Source organism: Prinia subflava, chromosome 2 (genome assembly GCF_021018805.1).
Source record: "Prinia subflava isolate CZ2003 ecotype Zambia chromosome 2, Cam_Psub_1.2, whole genome shotgun sequence".
In the NCBI taxonomy this organism is placed as follows: domain Eukaryota; kingdom Metazoa; phylum Chordata; class Aves; order Passeriformes; family Cisticolidae; genus Prinia; species Prinia subflava.
In genome coordinates, this window is record NC_086248.1 from 85,845,828 (window position 1) to 85,867,272 (window position 21,445).

The window sequence follows — 21,445 nt, forward strand, 5'->3', positions numbered from 1 at the left end:
TATTTTTCATTCTGATTGCCATCCTCAGCTGAGAAGAAAAGCAATTGAGGAACTCCTCCACAGCCTCTGCCAAGTGAGTATGTATGTTTCCTACTTCCTCCACTGATGTTAATTTTAGGATAATTTTTTTTTTAATTCTCTTTTTGTTTTTTTAGGGAGTCAGTTTCAAAAGAGAAAGAGGCAGATGTCTCAAACAGAGGTGTTTCTAACAAGTCTTTCTGTCCATCAGTAGCTGTTCTCAGAAATTAAATCTTACCTGTCCAGTGTGGCATTCTCATGTCCTCTGAGCTTGTCAATGACAGGTTGAATTCCCAGCATTAGAAACTCATATCGGAGATGCAACCGGAACTCCAAATTGTCCTTAAAAAATGGGGGAAAACCAAGTTATTTGTTTTCAAAAGCTGTCAATCACATTTTAAAATAATTTACTTAAAACTTCAGTTCTTCCCTTTTTAATATTCTCTAGCCTGACACCAAATTCACAGGATTAATAATTCCAGTAAAGTAAAAAAGGAATTAATGTCTTTTCCTCCATTTCACTTAAAAGTACATTTAGGTACTATGAATTTTGCATATGCAGTCTTAAGGACAGCACACTCCATGTTGCTCCATAAGGAACAGAAGCTACTGGCATTTTTTCTGCTAGTCCATTAGAGGTTCCCCTCCTGATTACAGATGAACAGCATTGCAGTCTTCCTCCTGTTTTTTCTGTTGGTTTATCAGAAGACCATATACATAAAACCACATACTGCAGACATCTATTCAGTGGGATGCTACAGGATTCCCAGAGATAGAGACAAATACATTGTCAGATAGCTCTCATGAGCTAGTTGTCTTTTGTGGTTCAAGCAAAAAAAGAAAAAAAAAAGCCAATGTCACAAAAGTAACACTTTTAATGGAATAAATTCTATCCTTCAGACTCAAAAGGAAGTCTTGTTACTAAAAGTAAAACAACTGGGCCTTTTTTTTCAAATGTTTTCCTTTGATATTTTAAAATTAAAATGCTTTGACTTTGGCTTTGAGTCAAAACAACTTAACATTTCAAAACATATCTGAAGGTAAACCAAAATATTTTCTAAAAAGGCTGGAATAAAAAGGTAAATGCTTTGCAGTTCTTAAAATAACAACAATAAAAAAACCCCATAACCAAAACAGCAAAAAACCAACCAACCAAAAAAACCCTCAAAATAATCACTTCAGTGTAAGTAGTCTATGCTATATTGAAGAGGCTCAAAATAAAATAATATGGAAGATATTATAAGACTGATCTTAATAACTAAGCATTATTTTCCACAAAATATATCCACTCAGTACCACAAGATTTGTGACTTAATCTACTAACTATTTCCAAGGTAAACTAATTCAAACATAACATTTTAGAAGGAATTCCCAGGGCAGTGACTCACCTCACCAGCACCTGCATTCAGAACAGCATTGATAAAGGACATGATGGCTGTTTTGAGGTTTACTTCATCTCGGTATCGCCCCATGCTTCGGTCCAGCTCATTTAACAATGACTGAAACAGAACAACAAGCTGGGTTAGAGGATATAATCTAATTTCTTGCAGGATACTTTGTACATCCGTGTACAGGGGGAGATAATTGGAAAGAGAAGCTGTCTTTTGAGGAATAAAGCCTATGCCTGAGCCTTGAAAGCTTTATCCGTCACTTACCACACTTCAACGTGAAGCAGACAATTATTACCTCTCGGTAAGCTCCTTTAAGGGATTTTCAAATAACAGGAATATTCCCTGTGCACACAGCTCCAAAGCTCAAAGTTGAACTACCCATCTACACTGGAAAGTGCAGTTAAGCTCCAGTTTCCATGTTACAGACTCATGGAATGGTTTGGATTAAAAATGACCTTTAGAGATCATCTAGTCCTGACTTCCCTGCAATGGGCAGGAACATCTTTCTGCCAGACCAGGCTCCTCAAAGCCCCATCCAGCCTGGCCTTGAACACTTCCAGGCATGAGGCATCTAGAACTTCTCTGGCCAACCTGTTCCAGTGCCTTTCCACCCTCATCATAAAACCCCTCTTCCTTTTACCCATTCTATGTCTAGCCTCTTATAGTTTAAACCCTTTAGCCCTTGTCTGTCACCACAGGCAGTGGTAAAATGCCTTTTTCCATCTTTCTTATAAGCTCTCTTTATTGAAAGGCTGCTGGAAGTTCTGTCCCAGAGGCTGCACATTCCCCTGCCAACCAACCCACAGGGAGTGTTCAGCACAGGAATGCTTTTGGTCTAATTTCTGCATACATATAGCTATTTTACCATAATCTTGTGAACATCGGGAGACAAAGGAGAAAAAGACTAGGCAAATAACATTGGTGGCCTTTGCCTTATTTAGGATTAATTCCACTTGAATATTTACCAAAGAGGTTGTATGCAGAAACTGATTAGCCATGAAAGCAACTCTACTTTTAGCTTTGTGTTGATCACCATTAATATTCTCTTCAGGATTTTCTCTGATCAGTTCATAATTCCAAGGACAATTTTCCTTACTGAAAGAGTAACGAACTCCACTTGAGATCTGCCAGTTCAGCTGTATGAGTCTCACTCCAGCATTAATAATAAATGCCTCACCCTCATATATTTGTTTTGGTGTCACACTAAAAAAGAGAGAATTCTTTTTAGTCTCCCCAAGAAGTTTTGACCATAAAGGGATAACGAAGACAAAAATAACTTTTCAGTGTTTGGCTCAGCAGACCGTCTAAATAACATTTAGAAGCCATGATGCTGAGTAAAGAAGTTCATTTTCCTCTAGTCAGTCTTCTGTCCCTGGTTACTGAAAGTGTTCATTCACAGCAAAATCTTTCCTCTGCTAGTCACCATAGGTCTATCTTGTTTCCTGTAAAAAGCCACAGAGATGTGTCTCAAGAAACAGGAGGAATATCCTCCTGTGCATTCTTCAGGGGAAAGAATAACCTCCTGGCTTCATGCTTACTTTTGGGCAAAAATATTTTGACCTATCATACGCTGCTACTGACAGCTGTTTCTACATCTGAGCATATTATGTTCATTATCAAACAAGCTCGATTTCATAAACTCCTGTCTCTTGCTGCTTCTAAATTTCCCATCTGGAATTTTCAAATTTCCCTACTCCAGAGATTTGATCTTCAATCTCATCCAACACCCCAGTAACTGTGTTATGACTAAATAATATTTTGCTAGAAATGGGATTGACTCTTACATAAAAGCACACAAAATGCTCTACTGAGCCAGACTGCTGCTCAGCTCAATCCAGCCTCTAACAGTGACAATTGGAAACTATCTGAGAAGTCTTCAATTCACCTACAAAACCAACTGTTCAACTTGAGAAACAAGCAAAAGCAAAATAAATGAGAGAATTTTATTCTGTTACTGCCAGATTTGACACTGAAATCCAAAACACATGTGCCTTCTTGGAATAATCGCATTAGCCATCACTACAGAAGCAGCAAAACCAAGGATGGTTTTGCTGGCTTTCTTCAGAGGCTTCATTCCTATCATATTTTCTCACAGACTTTTAGGAACATGCTAGAATCTATGAAACAGCATATCAGATACAGCATCCAGACAGCTTTAAGGATGCTAACAAAAGTTTTCTACTCCCCATTCCAGAAAATTGAACTACAAGCAGAATGCAATGGGAGGCAAACCAAATTCAGGGCAATAAAACCCAAAACTCTGTGTTGCACTAATCCAATTGAAGAGCAGCACAGCTTCAGCTTGAGAAGGAAACACTAAATTCAAGCAATTTCTAAGCATCAGAGTCTACACCCACATACTGAGGCCAAACTCTGGTATCTCCAACTCTTTGCAAATGGCTGAGGTTCAAATCTTCACTTGAACATTTCCTGTGAAAAAGATTTCACCACACCTCTTGGCAGCCACTTCTGTGGCCCAATTGATCTTATGGTTATAAAGGTTTTTCCTACTATTTAAGCAAAACTTTCCTCACTTAATCCCATTATTCCTCATCACTGACAACCAGTAGGGTTTCATTCACCCTGCAGTAAACCTCAAAAGGCTTTGGTTGAGCCCTAAAGGAAAGAAGGAAATCAAGGGTGAAAATGGCCTTTTAATTTGTTCCTTGTTAGATCCTTTACTACATTTCCAAATTGATTGGATTTCTCCTTACAAATTAAACACTGTACTGACAGTGTTTAATACAAACCAGGCAAGGGGGCTCTGGAAGGAATGCTCCTGGCCTCCACCTTTTCAACTGACAATATCAAACTTTCTTTATTCATTCACCTAAAGCTTCAAAATTTCCAGCAGAATTAAGGAGGAAAACAAGAGTCTTCTACTGAAAGCAGCCCAGTTTCACTTTCCACTGGCAAGTGAAATCAGCTTCTTTCAGATAGTATCTAACACCTAGGTTCTCTCAAGACTAAAAGGAAAATTCTTTCTCCCCACAGGGATCCACAGCTAAATGAGTGTTTTAAATAGCAAACTATTCTGGAAGAGCATCCTGATAAACTTTTTTGGGCTAATAGAGCATTATGACTTTGCAATGTTAGTTTTGTCTCAAAATATGGCACATTAAAAAGTGTAGTGTGCTACAATCTGTCATGACAGAGAAAAGGAGGGGAAGCACAAGGATAACAAAAATCAGAAAGGCAACAGCTTAGGGAGAGAAAGACTGTGCCCCTTTCACAGGGGAAACCAGTGATAAATAGGATTATTCAAACATAAATGACTTTAAAATCAGAGACTCTTCTTTCTCAGTTTTCACAGCATTTTATAAAACTCCATCTTCACAAGAAAAAAAATAAAAAGACAAAGTAACGTTTCTATGATCACAACAGTGAGCCAGTGACAGGATTACACTGAATGCATGGAAAAAATCCCAGCAAGGACAACAAGGACTCATCTTCCTAATTCCACATTTCTGCTCTGAGGATTTACCATTTGGATTTCAAGTATTTTCTTTCATCTCTGTTCTTTAAGGGGCAGAGTAGGATTTGTAGGCAAAGTAGCATGTTTCAAACAACTGGATAAAGATCGAGTTTTCCAGGATGCTTCAGGCACGAGATTGAAAGCATGCCCTAATACTACTGTGGTATTTGAGTACAGAAAGAGTATTGCTCTGAAAAGGACAATTTCCAAGGAATATCTTAAGACTGCCCTGTTAGAAATTAAAGTGAGACTCATTCCAGGCAGAAGGGCATTATAAAAGAAGGGTCAATAATTAAAGCAAGCAAAGGGAAAAGCTCAGGCAAGAAGGTGTGGCAAATGTGAGAAAATAGGACTACTGGCTATGTAAATTGAGACACAAACATAAAGTATAGAATCTTGTTGCAAGTGCCAAGACAAGGGTGATCCTTATAGACCTATTAACACATTGAATATCAAAGACACAGGGTGAAGTTCCAGTACAAAAATGCAGGAGTGAAGACTGGAGCCTCAACAAAAAAAGAGTAAGTTCTGGAGAATCTCCTCAAGGCACTGAAGTGAATCCTGACTGAAGTTAGGGACTGACAGTTGTAGTCAGTAGATGAAATGTTGGCAATTTAGAAAGAAACAACATATTACATCCCTTTCAATTTAGAGTAAAATCTGATTTTTTTTTTTTTTTTTGCTAAGGAAATAATCCTTCATATTCATTTAAGTTCTATTTATATTTTCCATTAAATTCATTTTTTAAAAGTTAAAAAGGAAAGAACACATCAAGAAGCAAAGACACCCTTTTTGAAGCATTTCAGCACTGTTTGATTAATGGTCTTCAGTTGGTATTACTTGGTGCAATTTAGTTAAGCTAATTGAGACTAAAAGCATTTATAATGCTCAGGAATTTCACTGTCATTTGAATTTTGACTTCAGATACACTAGTATAAAACTAAGTTTTCTATTCAAGTAATAGGAGCTGTTGCAGGACAGAATTAATATAAGTTTAGTAATAACCATATCTTAAATCACAGCTTTCCTTCTCCACTAATTCACCAGTTGCTGAGTCTTCTGACAACTTTTGGCATCTGTGCTAGGTGGCAGGAGTTGTGTTTAGAACACTGACTGGCAATAACTTCTTACATTCAACAAAATGTGCCATGTGTTATGCTGCTGTGTTAAATACATGATCTTTACACTCCACCACACTTATGCAAACTGGAAATAATCACTGTTTCAATCTAAAGTTGTCAGCAGCAAGTTATTCAGGAGCTCAAGTTTTAGATAGTTGTCAGTAAGTCATTCTGAACCTCTCTTCCTTCTTCTTACAAGCAAGAGTGGAAGCAGAGCCATGTATCCCAAATTATTATGCATCACAATGATATTCCTTTTCAAAAGGAAAAAAATGTTTTGGAGAAAAGTAGATTTGTATTAGTGTTAATTACACTAACCTTCCGATTCCCCAATGGACATAGTGCTGGTCAAATTACATGAGGGAGATTTACTGATTTACTGAATCACCTAGATTTACTGCTAGAGTTGAAAATAAATCCAAACAGATAGTACACGAAGTGGCAGCTTTCACAGATGAGGAGGAATAAATTGACAGCAAGACAGCTGAATGGGATGACAAACATTTTCAACCACTGTTGTCAGGAAGGCAGCTTAAGGAAAAGCAACACTGGCACTGATATTGTCAGAGGTCTGCATCACCTGTAAGTTATTTGTTGGACATTCCAATAAAAGTGAGCTCAGTACAATTTCCAGAAAGCCCTGCACATTTACTTCACAAGAACTGAGTTGATTTCCAAAATTTGACATTATTTTCCTCTTACACATTGTGTCTCTAATTTGGCCATTGTCTTGCAGAGCTAGATACAGAGAAAGACTGAGCAGTGCCTTTACAGCTGCCAGCTTTCCTTCCCCCCAACAATTAGAATCAGTCTGCAATGATGGACCATAGAGGCAAAGGAATAAATTTCCACTCCGCACAGTTTTTCCTGTTTCTACAGTTTATTTCACAGTTTTATTACTTTCACAGAAAGAATTCTTGTTTGTGGGTTCTGCCAGATTCCCCACTTCTGGTGGATAGTTTTCAACATAACAGTGTTTAGGTGTGGCTAGTCACAGTCAAGCTGCAAATTATAAAGTTTGCTGCAAACTCCACACTTTTTGGACACTTCAGTACACCAAAGGATGCTGCTAAATGCACAAGTTGCAGGAAATGAAGCCCCAAAAGGGTTCAGTTTCACACCTAAAGGATCTCTTCAGGTACTTGAAAACTCTGGGTTACAAAGATTGCATTCAGGACTAGGATTAAAACAGGATAAAAATAAAGGCTTTCATTGTACACTATATCTGTGAAGCTTACAGGAAAGGTACAGAACAAGCATTTTTAGCTCATCCCTCTTCTAAAATGGCTTCCCATATTCAAGTTACAGTGGATGCTTTTCTTGACAATATGCTGCAAGACTACTCTGAAACAGAGGTGCAGGAGGGCAAGCGGCAAAGAGATGGAACACTCTTAATTTTACATGCTAGAGTATCAGAGAAACTTCCGCTAAAATGCAAGAAAGACCATGACTACATTTGTTTATTCAGGATTTTAAAAATCCCCAGCCTCTCTCTTAGAAGAACAACTGGAGATGGATGAGGAATATCTTTGGATGAACACTTTAAATTAAACTCAAGCTACTGCTAAGCGGAAAATCCCATTTTGGTCTCTAAACACAAGTATTAGTAATTGCAAACAAAAACACATTTCTTCTGCTGAATCATTTTGGGGGTTGGGTGGGGCACCTTTTTTTTTTTTTTTTAACTTTAGAAATAGAAGAGAGAGAGTATCCATTTATCTTTCATTTTTTCCCAAATGGAAAAGTATTTTGACAAGTGCAGCATTCATGCAAAGTACTTTTCACGAATGTAAGAGGCTGGGAAACACCTGCCAATCATTCCATCAGATTCCTCAAAAGCTACCACATTTTACCCAGCAATGACTTACCTCAGTTACTCAGTAACTTTTAAATCAACAGAGAAACAGAGAGAGAGACAGAGAACACCCACTTAGGTTAAACTCACCGTCAATCCCACGTGAGCTTATTGAGCAGAGTCAACTGGTCCAGTAAGGGCAAGTTAACATGGGACCACAAGTGTAGTCAGGCTTGTGAGTTACTGCTTTTTGCTAAGCAGCTCAAGTTATCCCCACCTGTCTCCCAGGTACAAAAGAATGTCATACTAATTCAGGAAGGATTCTTTACTTCAGCTAACCACTAGAGAACAAGCTGACTTTAATTTTTTTCCTTCTCCTCCACAGGCAGTACCCAATAACCTCTATGTCATAGCTCATGTACGTGGCTTACTTCCTGCACCTGCACTGCTCATTCCTTTCACTCCTGTACTAAAGAATGGTGATACATTCCTATAACTGCAGCTGTAATCTCTTCTCCTTACGAAGTTTACTGTAATTAGGAATTTCTCTATTGAAATAGCCTCAGGAGCTCCCAACTGAGGCTGAAAGGCCCCCACTTCTGGGGCATATTGAGGACACACGTCAAGTCTGAACAGATGAGCAATGCAAATGGAGCAATGCACACAGAGGGATGGACCTGCCAATGCCAAATACAGGTTAATACCAAATCAAGATCTCCTGCATGCCTGTGCCAGGTCTGAGTCACAGTCAGTGAATCCCACAGTGCATTTGGTTCTAACACAAACACTGGCAGCTACTGTCCATCAGCACAGACTGTTTCCCCATTCACTTTTACAGTAATAAGTTAATTGTAGCCTAAAATCCACTAGCTGAGAAGGAAGTAGGAGATAATGTCTATCAGGCATTGAGATCCAATTCCTGTTGGCACAACACCACTCTAATCATTTCACCTAAGAAAGAACAGTAAATGTGTGAGATTATCCCAAAGCTACGGAGCCACAGGTTCACACACTGCAACAGATTCTCTACTATCTTTTTGTAAAGGTGCTCAGCTCACTGGGAAGAGGAACAATGGAGTAGCAGCCAGTAGTTTCCACGACAAAAGCCTGTCACTGACCTTCTTCAAGGTCTGAGAATGCATTTCCCTTCTATGGTCTGAATGGGAGTTGTTTGAGCCAACAGTTGCTCAGTGACGACGATTCACAAGTTGATTGCTAAGTGGCAAGTGAAGTGTGTCCACGATACATAATTTAATTCATTGTCTGCATTATTTAATCCTCAATTCTTTTATTACTACATTAAAGATTTAAAATCAGGACTCAGAGATTTAAAAGAGGCTCCTGGAATTCTGTGGCTTCAGCTTTTAGGACAGAAAAAATCATTACCATCCCAGAAATGCCATCAAGATAGAGAATGAACCGATAATCAGCTTTCATTTAGCACAGCAAACCTCCATTTTCAGGCAAAACATACAAAATTTTAAGTTAGCATTAATGACAAGCAATATGCCTTGAAATATAAATATATAAATAATCTATCTGAGGAATTTTCCTTTCTAAAACAAAATTATAAATATTGTCTTTTTACTACTTAGCAAGTTTGCAATTTATGCACGGTAAAAATCACTCCTGGCAGAGATTCCTGATTCTGGGTATTTCTGTCAAAGTATCCTCTTTTTACCTGGAATCTTGTCCTTTCTGCAGCATAGACTTGGTAGTGAAGCATGGCTTGCAAGACTTTTTTGTGACCATCTGGTACCAAGCAGACAGCCCCTAGGATCTCCAGCACAGCAATCTTGGTCTTAATGTTCTCAGTCCGTAAGCTCTGGGATATGATGTTGATGCTTTCTGGATGGGCCAGGACATGAGCCCGTCCTTGGGAGTTGTTCATCAGGGCCTTGATACACCCTATAACGGATGTGTGGATGCGGCTCTCTGACGTCTCATAGTCCATGCTCTTCAGGAAGTTCAGCAAACAGCTCAGGCCATCCAGCTCAATAAACCTGGTCACAAACCTGAAAAGACAAAAACAAACAAAAACAAGTCGGAAAAACAAGGAAAGAAGACCAAAGGCACTTCATTTGAAAGACACCATATTATTCAACCCCAGATCTTTAAAAGCTGGCTAGTTTTCAGCCTAAATTCACAGAACAATTCCCAGGTGTTTAAGAAAAACAAAGCAAACAAATCAAGAGAGAAAACATTCCAGCTAATAATGGTGTGTTGCATAGTTTCAGGGTAATTATATGCTATCATCTTACACTTCTGTTTGGTCTCTTTGTCCTTTGTTGCACTTACCACCAAACACTGCTGTGGTTTACCTCAACAGCTGCTGAATTTTCAAGGCTGCAGGGATCCTTTCCAGTTATTCCATCTTACATACTCAACACACAGACTTCTCACCACACTTTTAGTTATGAGTTCAGATTACCTTGAAAACCATTTTTAGGCTTAGCTCTAACTTTCAGCCAATACTGCTTATAGGTTCCACCTCCAGGATTTGGGCACACTGACAGAGGCTCATTCCCACTCTGCCCGTCAGCCACACTGCCTTCCCACTCCAACCCCATGACATATGTCTAGGAACATGTTATATTTAAAAGAGGTATGTTCTTCTGCAAATGCTAGTGCTCCTCTGCTTTTGTTGAAAACCAGGGTTAAAAAATCCAGATGGGTCAATTTAGACCATGCAAACAACCTTCTAGACAAATCAGTAGAAAAGAATGGAATTAGGTAAGTCAGTGCAAACCAATCGTTCTAGCAATGTTTGGTTTGAAGTTCCCAGGATTAAAAATGGGGATTCAAAGACATGGAAAGGGCTGCAAATAATTTCCCTAGATTGCATTGTTTCCTTCCTTCCTCCTCTAACATGTTGCTCAGGTTGGTACACTTTTTGGAATGTCTGAATGCAAAAACCATGCGTATCATACTTGAATTTACAAAAATGTACACCAGCAATGATTTGTCCATGGCCACACTTTGAACAGCATCATACAGAAAGTCACTTCAAGCAATTTAAAAGGTTGCTAACAATTGCCACCTGCATAACAAATTAAAACCACCAAAATTCTTTGTCATTGTGCTTTTACCCAGCCCCTCTTCTTCCCTAATGTACATCTTTCTTTTCTGTCCACGAGATGCTGGAACTTATAACCAGTAAGAATGGAAGCACCATACTGAAAGATCAGATTTCACTGGTCTCCATTCATGTCCCTGTACCAGCAAGAGAAACCCGAGCCATACTTACATTTCTCTGGATAACATGGATTTGACACGCGTATGGTCTTTTGGTGGTTACACTCCACACCACACAGGAATTTTCAGAGTGTACCTGAAAGTTACTGTCACTATGCTGATAGATTTGCCAATTTTCAGCTTATGTAAGCCAGCAATTTGACCAAAAATATGGAAAAGCCTGGTGCATTCAACAAATGGTTCTATGGTTTTGGTCTGAGGTTTGGGTTTTCCTCAAAACTAAATTTCAAAGTGACATCAGAGTAAGGGCACACACAGGAACACGTGCACGGCAAAAATGAAAACATGGTTTACCTGAACCCTGCTAAGACAACCTGACAAGTTTCACACAGGTCTGATTGCACATTCTCTGGAGGCATCATTTTGTCTACCCTAACAAATCATAGGAGCAAGAGCCCCTCTTTCTCCCGGCCTGAGAGCAGCATCGACGTTGTGCACCAGGAAATCAGCCAAAGCAGTTTGTTACTTAAACTGATTACAGAAAGATTCAGACTTAGTTAAGTTTCTATAATGCATTTAGCTGCTAGCTTGACAAAGAAGACTGAAACAAGTGCATTCATGGCTAGGAGAGCAGCTGCAAAGGATTTTTTTGGGGAAAAAAAAAATAAGCACAAACTCAGCATGTTACTAAACAACAATGACAATGAATTCTGATAAATTCCCTGGACCTATTAAGAGTAGAGTTGCGATTGTCTCTACTATGGAGAGGCTACTTTAAATTCTCCTTTTCTTCCTTACCTTCAAAGTTCCATTCTGTGCCTTATTATTCCCTCTGTCTTTTGGGGATTGGGGGAAAGAGACAATTTTTTTTACTGGTCTTTGAACTTCCAGGGCTGAGGGAAGACTTAAGATGAATATGTTTCTGAAGTTACAGAGCAATACTGATGGAAACATCCTAAGAAGCAGCAAAGCAAAGGGTCCTCTAAATGCACTTTTGGATAGAACACACAATCTTATGACAAGACAAGCAAGGCACTACAATTTTCATGTATTTTAGCCTGCTCTGATGACCATGTGAAAAAAAAATGTTAAATGCACAAAAGTCACATTGTCCCAGTTAAGTACAAACTCTCACTAAATCCACTGGCAGTGCAATTTTTCTAGGACTGTTAGGATGAGGTCATGCCAAAAAAAAAGGCCTGTGCTGGAAAGCGGTGTGTGTCACAAAACTTGATTAATGACATAATTTAAAACAATGTTGGGACTTTCCTGTACTATTCCTAGCCCACAGTGCAAACAGTGAGCTCTGTTACTCAACAGCAAGCAAAGCCAAGTACCTTTCTATTTCAGCTGCAATCAGAAGCAGGAATCAAATTATGATTTTCATCTTCTTTTTTCTAAACACTCAGTTTCTTATTCTCCAGAAAAGCCAGAAACCATGCTGGGGGAGGTAAATAAATGGCAAAAGCAGTTTCTGGCCCAACAGACACTCTCAGCATGAGGATTTGCTTGGTTTGGGGAGGTGTGTGAGTAAATGTGTGTAGAGGGCAGAAGAAGAAGTGGGAGTTTAGCTGACAGCCTGAGAGTCACAATCCTGACACTGTTGGTGTTTGTGCATCTGTCTGCCTCTGTGCAGATGTCTGTGTGTATGTGCAAAAGCAAAGCCAACCTACACAAGTAAAGAACCTTCTTGCACACAGCACATGTGTAACCAACTCCTGTCCTACACAGCCTCTGTGCTGCAAAGTAAGATCTTGTTCTAGACTGGGAGGTGTAAAGTTAAACACATTTGCCAATGCATTCTGGCTAACACATTCAAATACTCAAAAGTAAATAAAGCAGAGGGTGTTTTAATAGGTGCTAAACAAGCAAATTAAAGCCTAACCTCACCTCAGACTCTCACTTGACCAGTTTAGCACACTTTAAAAGGCAGGGCACCTCTTTGGCTTTCAAGTTTTAGAGAGTGCTGATCAGAATGAGTTTAGCTAGCTCTAATAATAAACCTTTCATCCAAATATAGATGTGGTGGCCTAAGAGGAACTGACCCACTGATGGATTCCAAGTCCTGGGGGCACAGCTTCCCTGTAAGACTTGATCCAGCTCAGGAAAGACAGAAGGATCATCTGCTGTGGGTGTGCAGAGAGCAGGATGTCCCCACCCTGTTAACAGGCAAGGCTACACTTCTCTGCAGCATTAGTTTTTGAACCAGGGGGCACACATAATCCTGATAGCTACTGAACTGCTGAAAAAAATCAGCATAATGGATTTTGCTTAAATTGCAAAATTTCTTCAGTATGCACCTGGATGCAACATCGCAAAATCAAACAAAAAATAGCAGGAGGTAAATCTGAATAAAACAAAAGGAGAAATGCAGACAGTAAAGGGGATGGGTGATGATTCAGACTAAAGGAGGTATTTTCCAAGGGCTCCAAAAAGCAATTTTTTTTCCTGGTCCCTTTTAAGTTTTTGCTTTTGCTGCACTTCTGAACCTCCATTTTGGGGCACTAAAACACCAAATGAAAAGCTCCTCTCTCACTGCTTCTGTCCAATAGTTTGTCATCACAATTGTTTATAGTTTTAAGTTTTTACAAACCTGAGAGAAAATGTGTTTCTTTACAAGATGCAGATGTGGCATTTTTGTTCTCTGTGGCTGGGATCATTCCCTTGTGTTAGGACATAACCTGGCTTTATTGTTTCAGGGCAGCTCCTAAATACCAAACAAGGTGCATTTGCTCAAAGGGGACCACAGACTGCCCCAGGGATACTCCTATCCCATTTTTTACAAAGAGGAGAGGAACTTGAGTTTGGATAGGTCTGCTTTACTTTTTACTGTTAGAACTGGTGGGTTGGAACAGAGACAGAGATTAGTAATCACTCTGCATTATCTACTAGAAGAGACACAGTTTACAGTAAAATAAAACAGAGAGCCAAATGCATGTATTTTTCTTCCTTTGATTCTCTAGATCAGAGAATTCAAGCAGAAGAGCCTATTGGTAAGCTGTCAGAGCCCCTGTGTACCCTGCTATCACAAAGGGATTCCACACAGTTCATCCTGTGTGAATTTAGGTTTCTATTTTTTCAGAGGCCTGATGAACAGAAGTGGCAAAGAAAGTAGGATTTGACATCCAAATTAAACTGGAAAGACTCGTATTTTGAAGGCTTAGGTATCATACTGCTTATGAGAGGGATTTGGTGGAGCTGAGGGCCTCTCTACTGCAACCTTTCCATCAAGAAGGAATTGGCTTGTTGATCAGGCACTGGCATGCAGCCCATTTGGCAGCTAACGAATTGAGTCGCTGGAAATTAGTTGAGACACAGGACTTAACTCAAAATTTGGCTTGGCTTAACTGTTTTTTGGGGTTTTTTTAAAGCCCCACAACCATCACCAGTGATTTAGAAGACTTTATAGGGCAGCCCATGGATGCTTGTACTGAGGCTTGTGCTTGTCAGGGTTATTACAAACAGATGAAGCAACAGGCTGTTGTCAAGGGGATTAAGCAGATGCAACACAGGTTGGAGAAGAAAAATCTTGAAAGGCTTTGAGCAAAAGAATTTGCTCAAATGTTCATTGCTCTTTCTTCTCTATTGGCTTCTCCTCAACAAGGATTTTGGGCTGTCTGTTCAAAATGAGAGAGCAGAACAACCAGTAGTGGCCACCGAAGTGTTTCAGCTGGACAAACAAAGAGGCCTCGCTGCTGTGCCTACATTCAGTGAAAGCTGTCACCTTCACAGAGCAAGCATCAAACCAGCTCTGCATTAATATAATAGTTGGGCTATATCAAGTCTCAACAGCACAGGACTTTGGTTTAAAAACCTAGTGAGAGTTGGAAGCTTGACAATTGCCTTAGCTTCCACTTTAACACAGAGTCCAGCTGCGTTTTACTGTGTTCTCTGCTTCAGGACAGTGATAGACAGCACCAAACAGTCACTCTTGACTTGGGTCTCAGTACAGGCTACAACTTCTCTGTTTCCACATTAAAAGCACTCACTCTACCCACATGTGAAATTACCTAAATCTGAGGAGCACCAGAATATGATTTTGTGCTCTCTTAAAGCCCATCACAACAGGAAATATACAGGAGGTAAAACCAGAGAAGCTGCAAGCAGTCAATTTTTTAAAGATTATGAAAGGGAGAATCACAAACAGCACTTAGCTCTGCAAGAAGTCCCAAAAATATTTTCACTTAAAGTCAAAGTAACTGCAATGAAAATTCTTGGAGATGAATTTCTGTATTGTTTTTTATTTATTTATTTCATTTGCTTGGTTTGGTTAGGATCCTGTCCCCAAAATATAACTGCATTAGGTTAGGCATTACTGAAGCTCTCTGAAACTCTGACCAGCATGGTGTGGGTGCAAAAGTATTTGACAATATAAAAAATGTTCAGAATTTTTTGATTGTTTCCTGAAATTGTATCAACTAAAGTTATTGTTTCTCCACACTGCTCTTCTAAGTGTTAAATTGAAAAGGTTTCTATACTAGTGAGTTTGCTATTGTTTAGAAATTTGTTACCAGAAAAAGAAAGATGACCTTACCTTCAAAGACAGTATACAATAAAGTCTCTACATTTTTCTATGCCACAGTTACAACACAGAATGGGAAGAATGCCAAACCAGGTGATGTCAGATGGATTAGCTGCTTTGTACTAAACAGTTCACATTACTAAAGATAAGGGGAAGCTTAAATTCAAAGTCCAGAGTAGAGGCTGAGACCTTGCCCAAAGTGAATCAAATTACATGGGATGTGCAGGGGGCTGTGAAGACTAAAATCTGATCTTCACAGTCATTACCTGTGTTTGCAAATATCTGCCACAGATTTTTCACAGCAGACTTTGTCTTTTACTTTCCTGAAACTACATTTCAGCATTAGTGTGAAATTAGTTAGCCTCCCGACAAGGCAGGCTCAGACTGGGACTGTAGGGCTCTCTGAGGATTGTCTGAAGTCTCAGAGAGGCCTGTGTGAGGGGAGACAAGGAGGTTTCTGTCCCTGCCACTCCTAGCGGTGTCACATCTGACCATGGCAAGTGGCGATGAAAGGCGGAACAGCATTACCTCATGGGCTGAGTCCGCAGAGCTGTCTTCAAGTCTTCAACTATTTTATTTTTCATTTCTGTTTCTTCTTCATCGAAAGCGTACAGAGTCTGCATCTGTTCACAAAAGAAGGCAGCAATTAGGAAAACCTGAGCTGCGTGGAAGCAAAGAGACAGGCCAGGAGTTATGAAAAACAACTATCCCATCAACACACGCAGAGGTGCCTGCTGACCTCTCGCTAGGAAAGCTGTGCCTCAGCTACAAAACTGAATCCAGATGAGGCTGCTCGTGCGGACTGGCAGCAGCACATCACTTTGCCACACTGGCTAAACTAGGGTTCTCAGATTACCCCCCAAAAATCACAGTTGCCAGTATGCCCGCAGAAAACTGTACCTAATTTGGAACAGCAATCTGCTGTGGTGATCTATGGATGTGTGAGGTTGCCTCTCCCTAGAGGCAACATCTTTTATTAGAGTGACATGACTGGAGGGATTTGGGGCGGAGGGGAAAAAAAAAACAAACCAGATTTATGTGTCAGGTTTCAAAGCATAAAGTCTTCTTCAAATGGATAGAAAGCCTGCAAGTACGCTGAATTACATTTTTTGTACATACAAATTTGACTTTTCTTGCCCATGCAAAGTAGATCACCTGTTTTAAGATAGTGGTGTTCCCTATACAGTTTGCCCTTGCTAATCAGGAACATTTACTGCAAAAAGTTGGAGCTTCATAAAAACCCTGTCCCTTTTTTTTAACAAGTAAACTAAAACACATGAAGCCTAGATGTGCCCCCACCATGGGCAGCTTTCAATTACTAGAGCTTGCAGTCAACTGGAACTGAAATTGCTGTGGGAGACTGTAAATTAGGGTGAGAGACAACAACTAGAATACACACAAAAAATTACGGTTCTCAAAGTCAGACAAAGCCTTTAAAAAAGTGGTATATCAGGAAATTAGGGTTCCAGATCTACACTTAGCACCACTGCAACCTTGTCATGTGAAGCAAGACTCTTCACTGCCCTTTGCATATATCATTCAGGCTCACAAGTCCCATGTGTGTCTTTTGAAAAAGTCAAGACTTAATGCTGGAAATTCTTAGCCTATAGCTATGTCTTCTTAGTCACTTAAGCTGTAAAATGAGAGGATAAATGACTCTCTTTTTGGCAGGACTTCTTGCGGATATCACTCAGTGGTATCTGGAAAGCAGCTCTGAACCCCTTCTCAAATGAATAACCCAATTAAACTAGTATCATCTATCAGGGATCTGATATTGTACCTCTCTGTGGTGGAATCTGAGCAGCTGCAATTACGGCTCATTACAGCAAAATATTTCAGTCTTTATTTTACTGTTTAGCAAGCACCAAAGAAAACCTTTCCCTCACTGGAACCTCCTTTAACCTTCTCCATCCTCACCACCAGCCCAGCACCTCACTTTCCCTGGAAGGGCTCCCACTGCCTGCCTCTCCAAATCATGTGGTGCCACCACATGTGGGACCCTGAGGGTGGCCGCTTGGCTGCGCGCCGCCGCTGCCTTGTGCCGAACAGCTGGCACGGGGAGATGTGTTTAACTCTAGGGGTACTCCCTCCCCTCAGAGCCACGCTGAAGTCAAACTCACTCAGTAACAGAGCAAGCCATTTCCTGCCCTAATGGAATGACAGAGCGCTACTGATGGAAAATGAGCTGCTGATGTTTTATCTTCTGCCAGCGTCCCCCGACAGCCAGAAACATAAATTGAAATTCTTAAGCCAAGCCATATATGATCCCCCTTTTCGAAAAATAAACAGAAAACCTGAACAGGCATTATGGATGGCAAAGTCCTCGGGTGCGATTTGGGGCTTGATTTGTATTTTCTTGGGTGACAGCCCATCTGGTCATCTTTCCTTTGGCCTATAAATGCTCCTTTGAAAAGTCCCCATTCCTCCAATGGCTGAATTTCTCCTCTGAGCCATTGTGGGGGGAAAGCAAATGGATGGCAGGAAGGTGCTCAACAGTACTTCCTTCAGAGTGAAAAAGGCCCATTTCCAAATGAAACAAATACAAATAATCCTGCCTTTACAACAGAGGGTGATTATGGAAAACCCCTTTTCTAAAGCTGCAGGCAGCCAAGAGCCCTTCATTTCTCACTCCTGTGAATGGCCAGGAATTCAAATCCTCATGCCCTCGCTAAGGACAGAGTGGGTTTGCATTGTGAAATGGCTTTCTCAGCAAGAGTTATAAAAAACATAACTGTCCCTGGGAGACAGAGGGGAGGGCACTGTCATTATTTGAGGTTGGATTTCATTCATGTGGCTGACTGATGAATTGCTTTCCTGAAGTACAAACTGCACTCGAGGACTAATGTCTGCTGGGCTCAGGAGGCAGATATTACCATCAGTTAACCAAAATACTAGGAAAGTGAAGCGAATTAGTGCCAGGTCCTTTTCTGATGCCTAAAATGTAGTGTATATATAGGGCTCTTTTTATAAGCGCATTTGTATATTTGAAGTTTTCCAGATCAAGTGTATCACCTCAGAAAGTACGGAATCTATTCACTTGATTTGCCAGTTAAAAAAATTCAAGAATTTGTGAAAGCAATCATTCATGTGGACTTTTATATGTAAAACTTCAGGTAGTATAAGGGATTATTTCGAAATTTTGGCTCCACTTAAAATGAAGTATTTTAGGTTTTTTTAGTTTTAGTTTTTTTAAAAGCACAGATTTATTCCCACACCTTATCCTAATAGTTGATCATTCCCTGAAACTGCTAGGAAGGAAAATACAAGGACCATGAGGACAGCATGTGGGGAAAAGAGAGAGTGAGAAAAAGAAAGAAAGGGCATAAACCAGCATCAACAATACACTGTGTAACAGACCTGATTTTACTTAATAGCCTGGATGTTCTGACTTCTCATAATAGTCAGTTGAAATTCAAGGTGCACCACATCTCTAACGACATTAAGGCTGAACTAATAGAATAAATTATTATTAGAACAAATTTATTTGAAGAAACTACAAATCATAAACTAAGAATAAATGATATTTTAAAAAATCTAAACTTTTATGCAAATAAGTTTAAAGTAACATAGATGTCATTTAACTTGGAGGAGAGAGTTGTCGTGCACATGCTAAATTCTGCTGAAAGATATACATATTTTTAACCTCGTGTGAAGCTGCTCTGCCTTAAACAAATGTTTTCTGAGTAAAGGAAGAGGGCCTGGTTACAGCTGTATTTATTAATCTTGACCCATCTCACACTCTGGACCGAGCCTTTCCAGAAAAGCTGCATTTTCAACTACTGCTCACCTGAAAGTCTCCCTGTGAAAATGCATCCACAGCCAAGATCACAAAAGCAACACAATGCTGTCAGAACTTTTCCTGCCCAGGAAAGTTCTAGCTGTGTTTATCTGTGCTGCCAAGCAGTATCATAGGGCTAGGAGGGCAGGGGGAGCACAGAGACATTTATTTACATGTGATATTAACTGGACAGCTGCTCTATTTTTAAGAAAAGAAACTTTGGGGTTTTGATGAATCAGCAGATGACAATGACATTGATAATGGAAACAGTCTTCTATTGTGGGCATGCACCGTGTCCCCATCCCCAGTATCATTTACAGCATGTAGAGATCAGGGGACTAGACAAATTTGGAGGCTTTGCTTTCTAAATTAAACATGATTAGCAGCTGTCCCTTTGTCCTAATGACTGGTCCAGGAGACAGTGTACCAATGTTCTTCTTCCTTCCAGTCAGGCTACCTGGAGTCCTGGACAGTGCCTCCACATGCTCTGTCAATTGCACACCAGTAAAGAGATACAGTTTTAGACGTTTGATCTTGTGAGAATTCGGTTTAAAATATGTAAAACTCTGAAAAACAAATGTGGGAAGAGAACCGTGCATAAAATGCATGTTTTTTTGAACTGGATCAGGAATCTGTGACCTAAAGTGCTTCCTAACATAGTGGTCTAAGGTTACAAAGCAGGGAATGTCAAACATGTCAGGAATCACCACACTGCTCTCAAACATAATCTGTGAAGGGCAGATCCAGTGGGTAACACTGCAGCAGAGCTTCTGAGAAAGTGATTCTTGAGCACAGGAGCCCTGGCCCACTGAAATCCACAGGAAGACACCTAATGATGGCAGCATGGAAAAGGTGCCACTCCCACTCAGTCAGCGAGTAAGGAACATATTTGCCAAGCTCATATATATGAAAAAAGAACTTCATAATTGAACAAAAGGACATAAAAAAGGATGTGAAAGACAAATATAAAAAGATTGTTATGCGATGAATTCACAGGAGAAGCAAAGATAAAACTTCATTAAAAGCAAGATTTAAGGCATTTTAAACTAACACTTCTGTGATTATTACTACCGCTTCAACTACAACTCAACACTTCTTGCAATATTTCTAATTAAAATATTGCAATATCTGATAGTGCCCAGGAGAACCCAACCTGAAATACACTAGATATTGTCAGGAAGCAACATGAAACGTGTTTTTCTTTCACAGCTTCAAAGTCCACTCCACTTGGATGCAGTTAAAAAAAAAATTCAAAAAATCCACCACTAAATTTAGAACTGAAATTATATGGGACCCAAAAATAACTGCTTGAAAGTTAGAAATCTCAGAGGTCACAATAATAATGAACAGAACATGTCTTTTAAAGTGTTTTGGAGCTGGTTCTTAGCTGGATTACTCCAGTTTTCCGCTGATACAATTTCTGCAAAATCGAGTCAACTCAGTTTTACCTGCTGAAAAATGAAGCAACAAAATGGTAAATCAGAAGCAGGGGTTTTAACCCCAGTGTGTCTTCTCAACACCTCAAGCATAAGAGTGAATCCTGAGTCTTGAAGCCAAATAAAAGATTATCAGTCATTCAGGCATTGGCATTCAGGCATGCAAACAACATTACCAGGGCTGGTGTTTATTGGTGCTCTTAAAACATGTTTAAAATTAGAAACATAGGCCAAAATATAGTCTCATTCCATGGAGCTGTTCCAGATTTGCAACAGTGGTGCATACATATTCACTCCAAGTTTACATCAAGATCATTTAAAGACTAACCCAAAAGTCACTGAAATCAATGGAAAAACTTCAGTAGATTCAAGAGGCCTTGGATCAAATCCTACCAGAAGTATTTGGCTCAATAACACTGCAAGGTTTCATACTATTTTTTTTCTTTAATTGCCCTTGTAGAGTAAATTTGTTCAGTCAGGAAATCAAAGCAGAGTGTCATGCCAGTAACTAAAGCTCAATGTGTTTTCTAAAAATAAGTCCATATTCTTTCTAGTCCCTTACTCTTCCCTATGAAAATATGGCATGAAGGAAGGTGATAGTTTTGTTTATTCATGACTCTCAGTAGAAAGCAGCTTTTCTTTTATCCTCTTAAGTGAGTTATTATAGCTTGTAAATCTCTTGTTGTTTTACTCGGCAAGACATATTTCACCATG

The 21,445-nt window shown here is 39.7% G+C and overlaps 1 protein-coding gene across 2 annotated transcripts in view; it reads right to left on the bottom strand.

Moving 5' to 3' along the window:
- Positions 1-21,445, bottom strand: part of DAAM2 (dishevelled associated activator of morphogenesis 2) — a 174,001-nt gene that overhangs the window by 49,489 nt on the left and 103,067 nt on the right. For both annotated transcript variants that reach the window (XM_063390854.1, XM_063390853.1), the window contains exons 5-8: positions 16,046-16,140; positions 9,482-9,815; positions 1,407-1,517; positions 257-360 (exon numbers count right to left, since the gene is read on the bottom strand). In XM_063390854.1, coding sequence (XP_063246924.1) covers positions 257-360; positions 1,407-1,517; positions 9,482-9,815; positions 16,046-16,140 — 644 coding nt within the window. The remainder of the gene's footprint in view (positions 1-256; positions 361-1,406; positions 1,518-9,481; positions 9,816-16,045; positions 16,141-21,445) is intronic.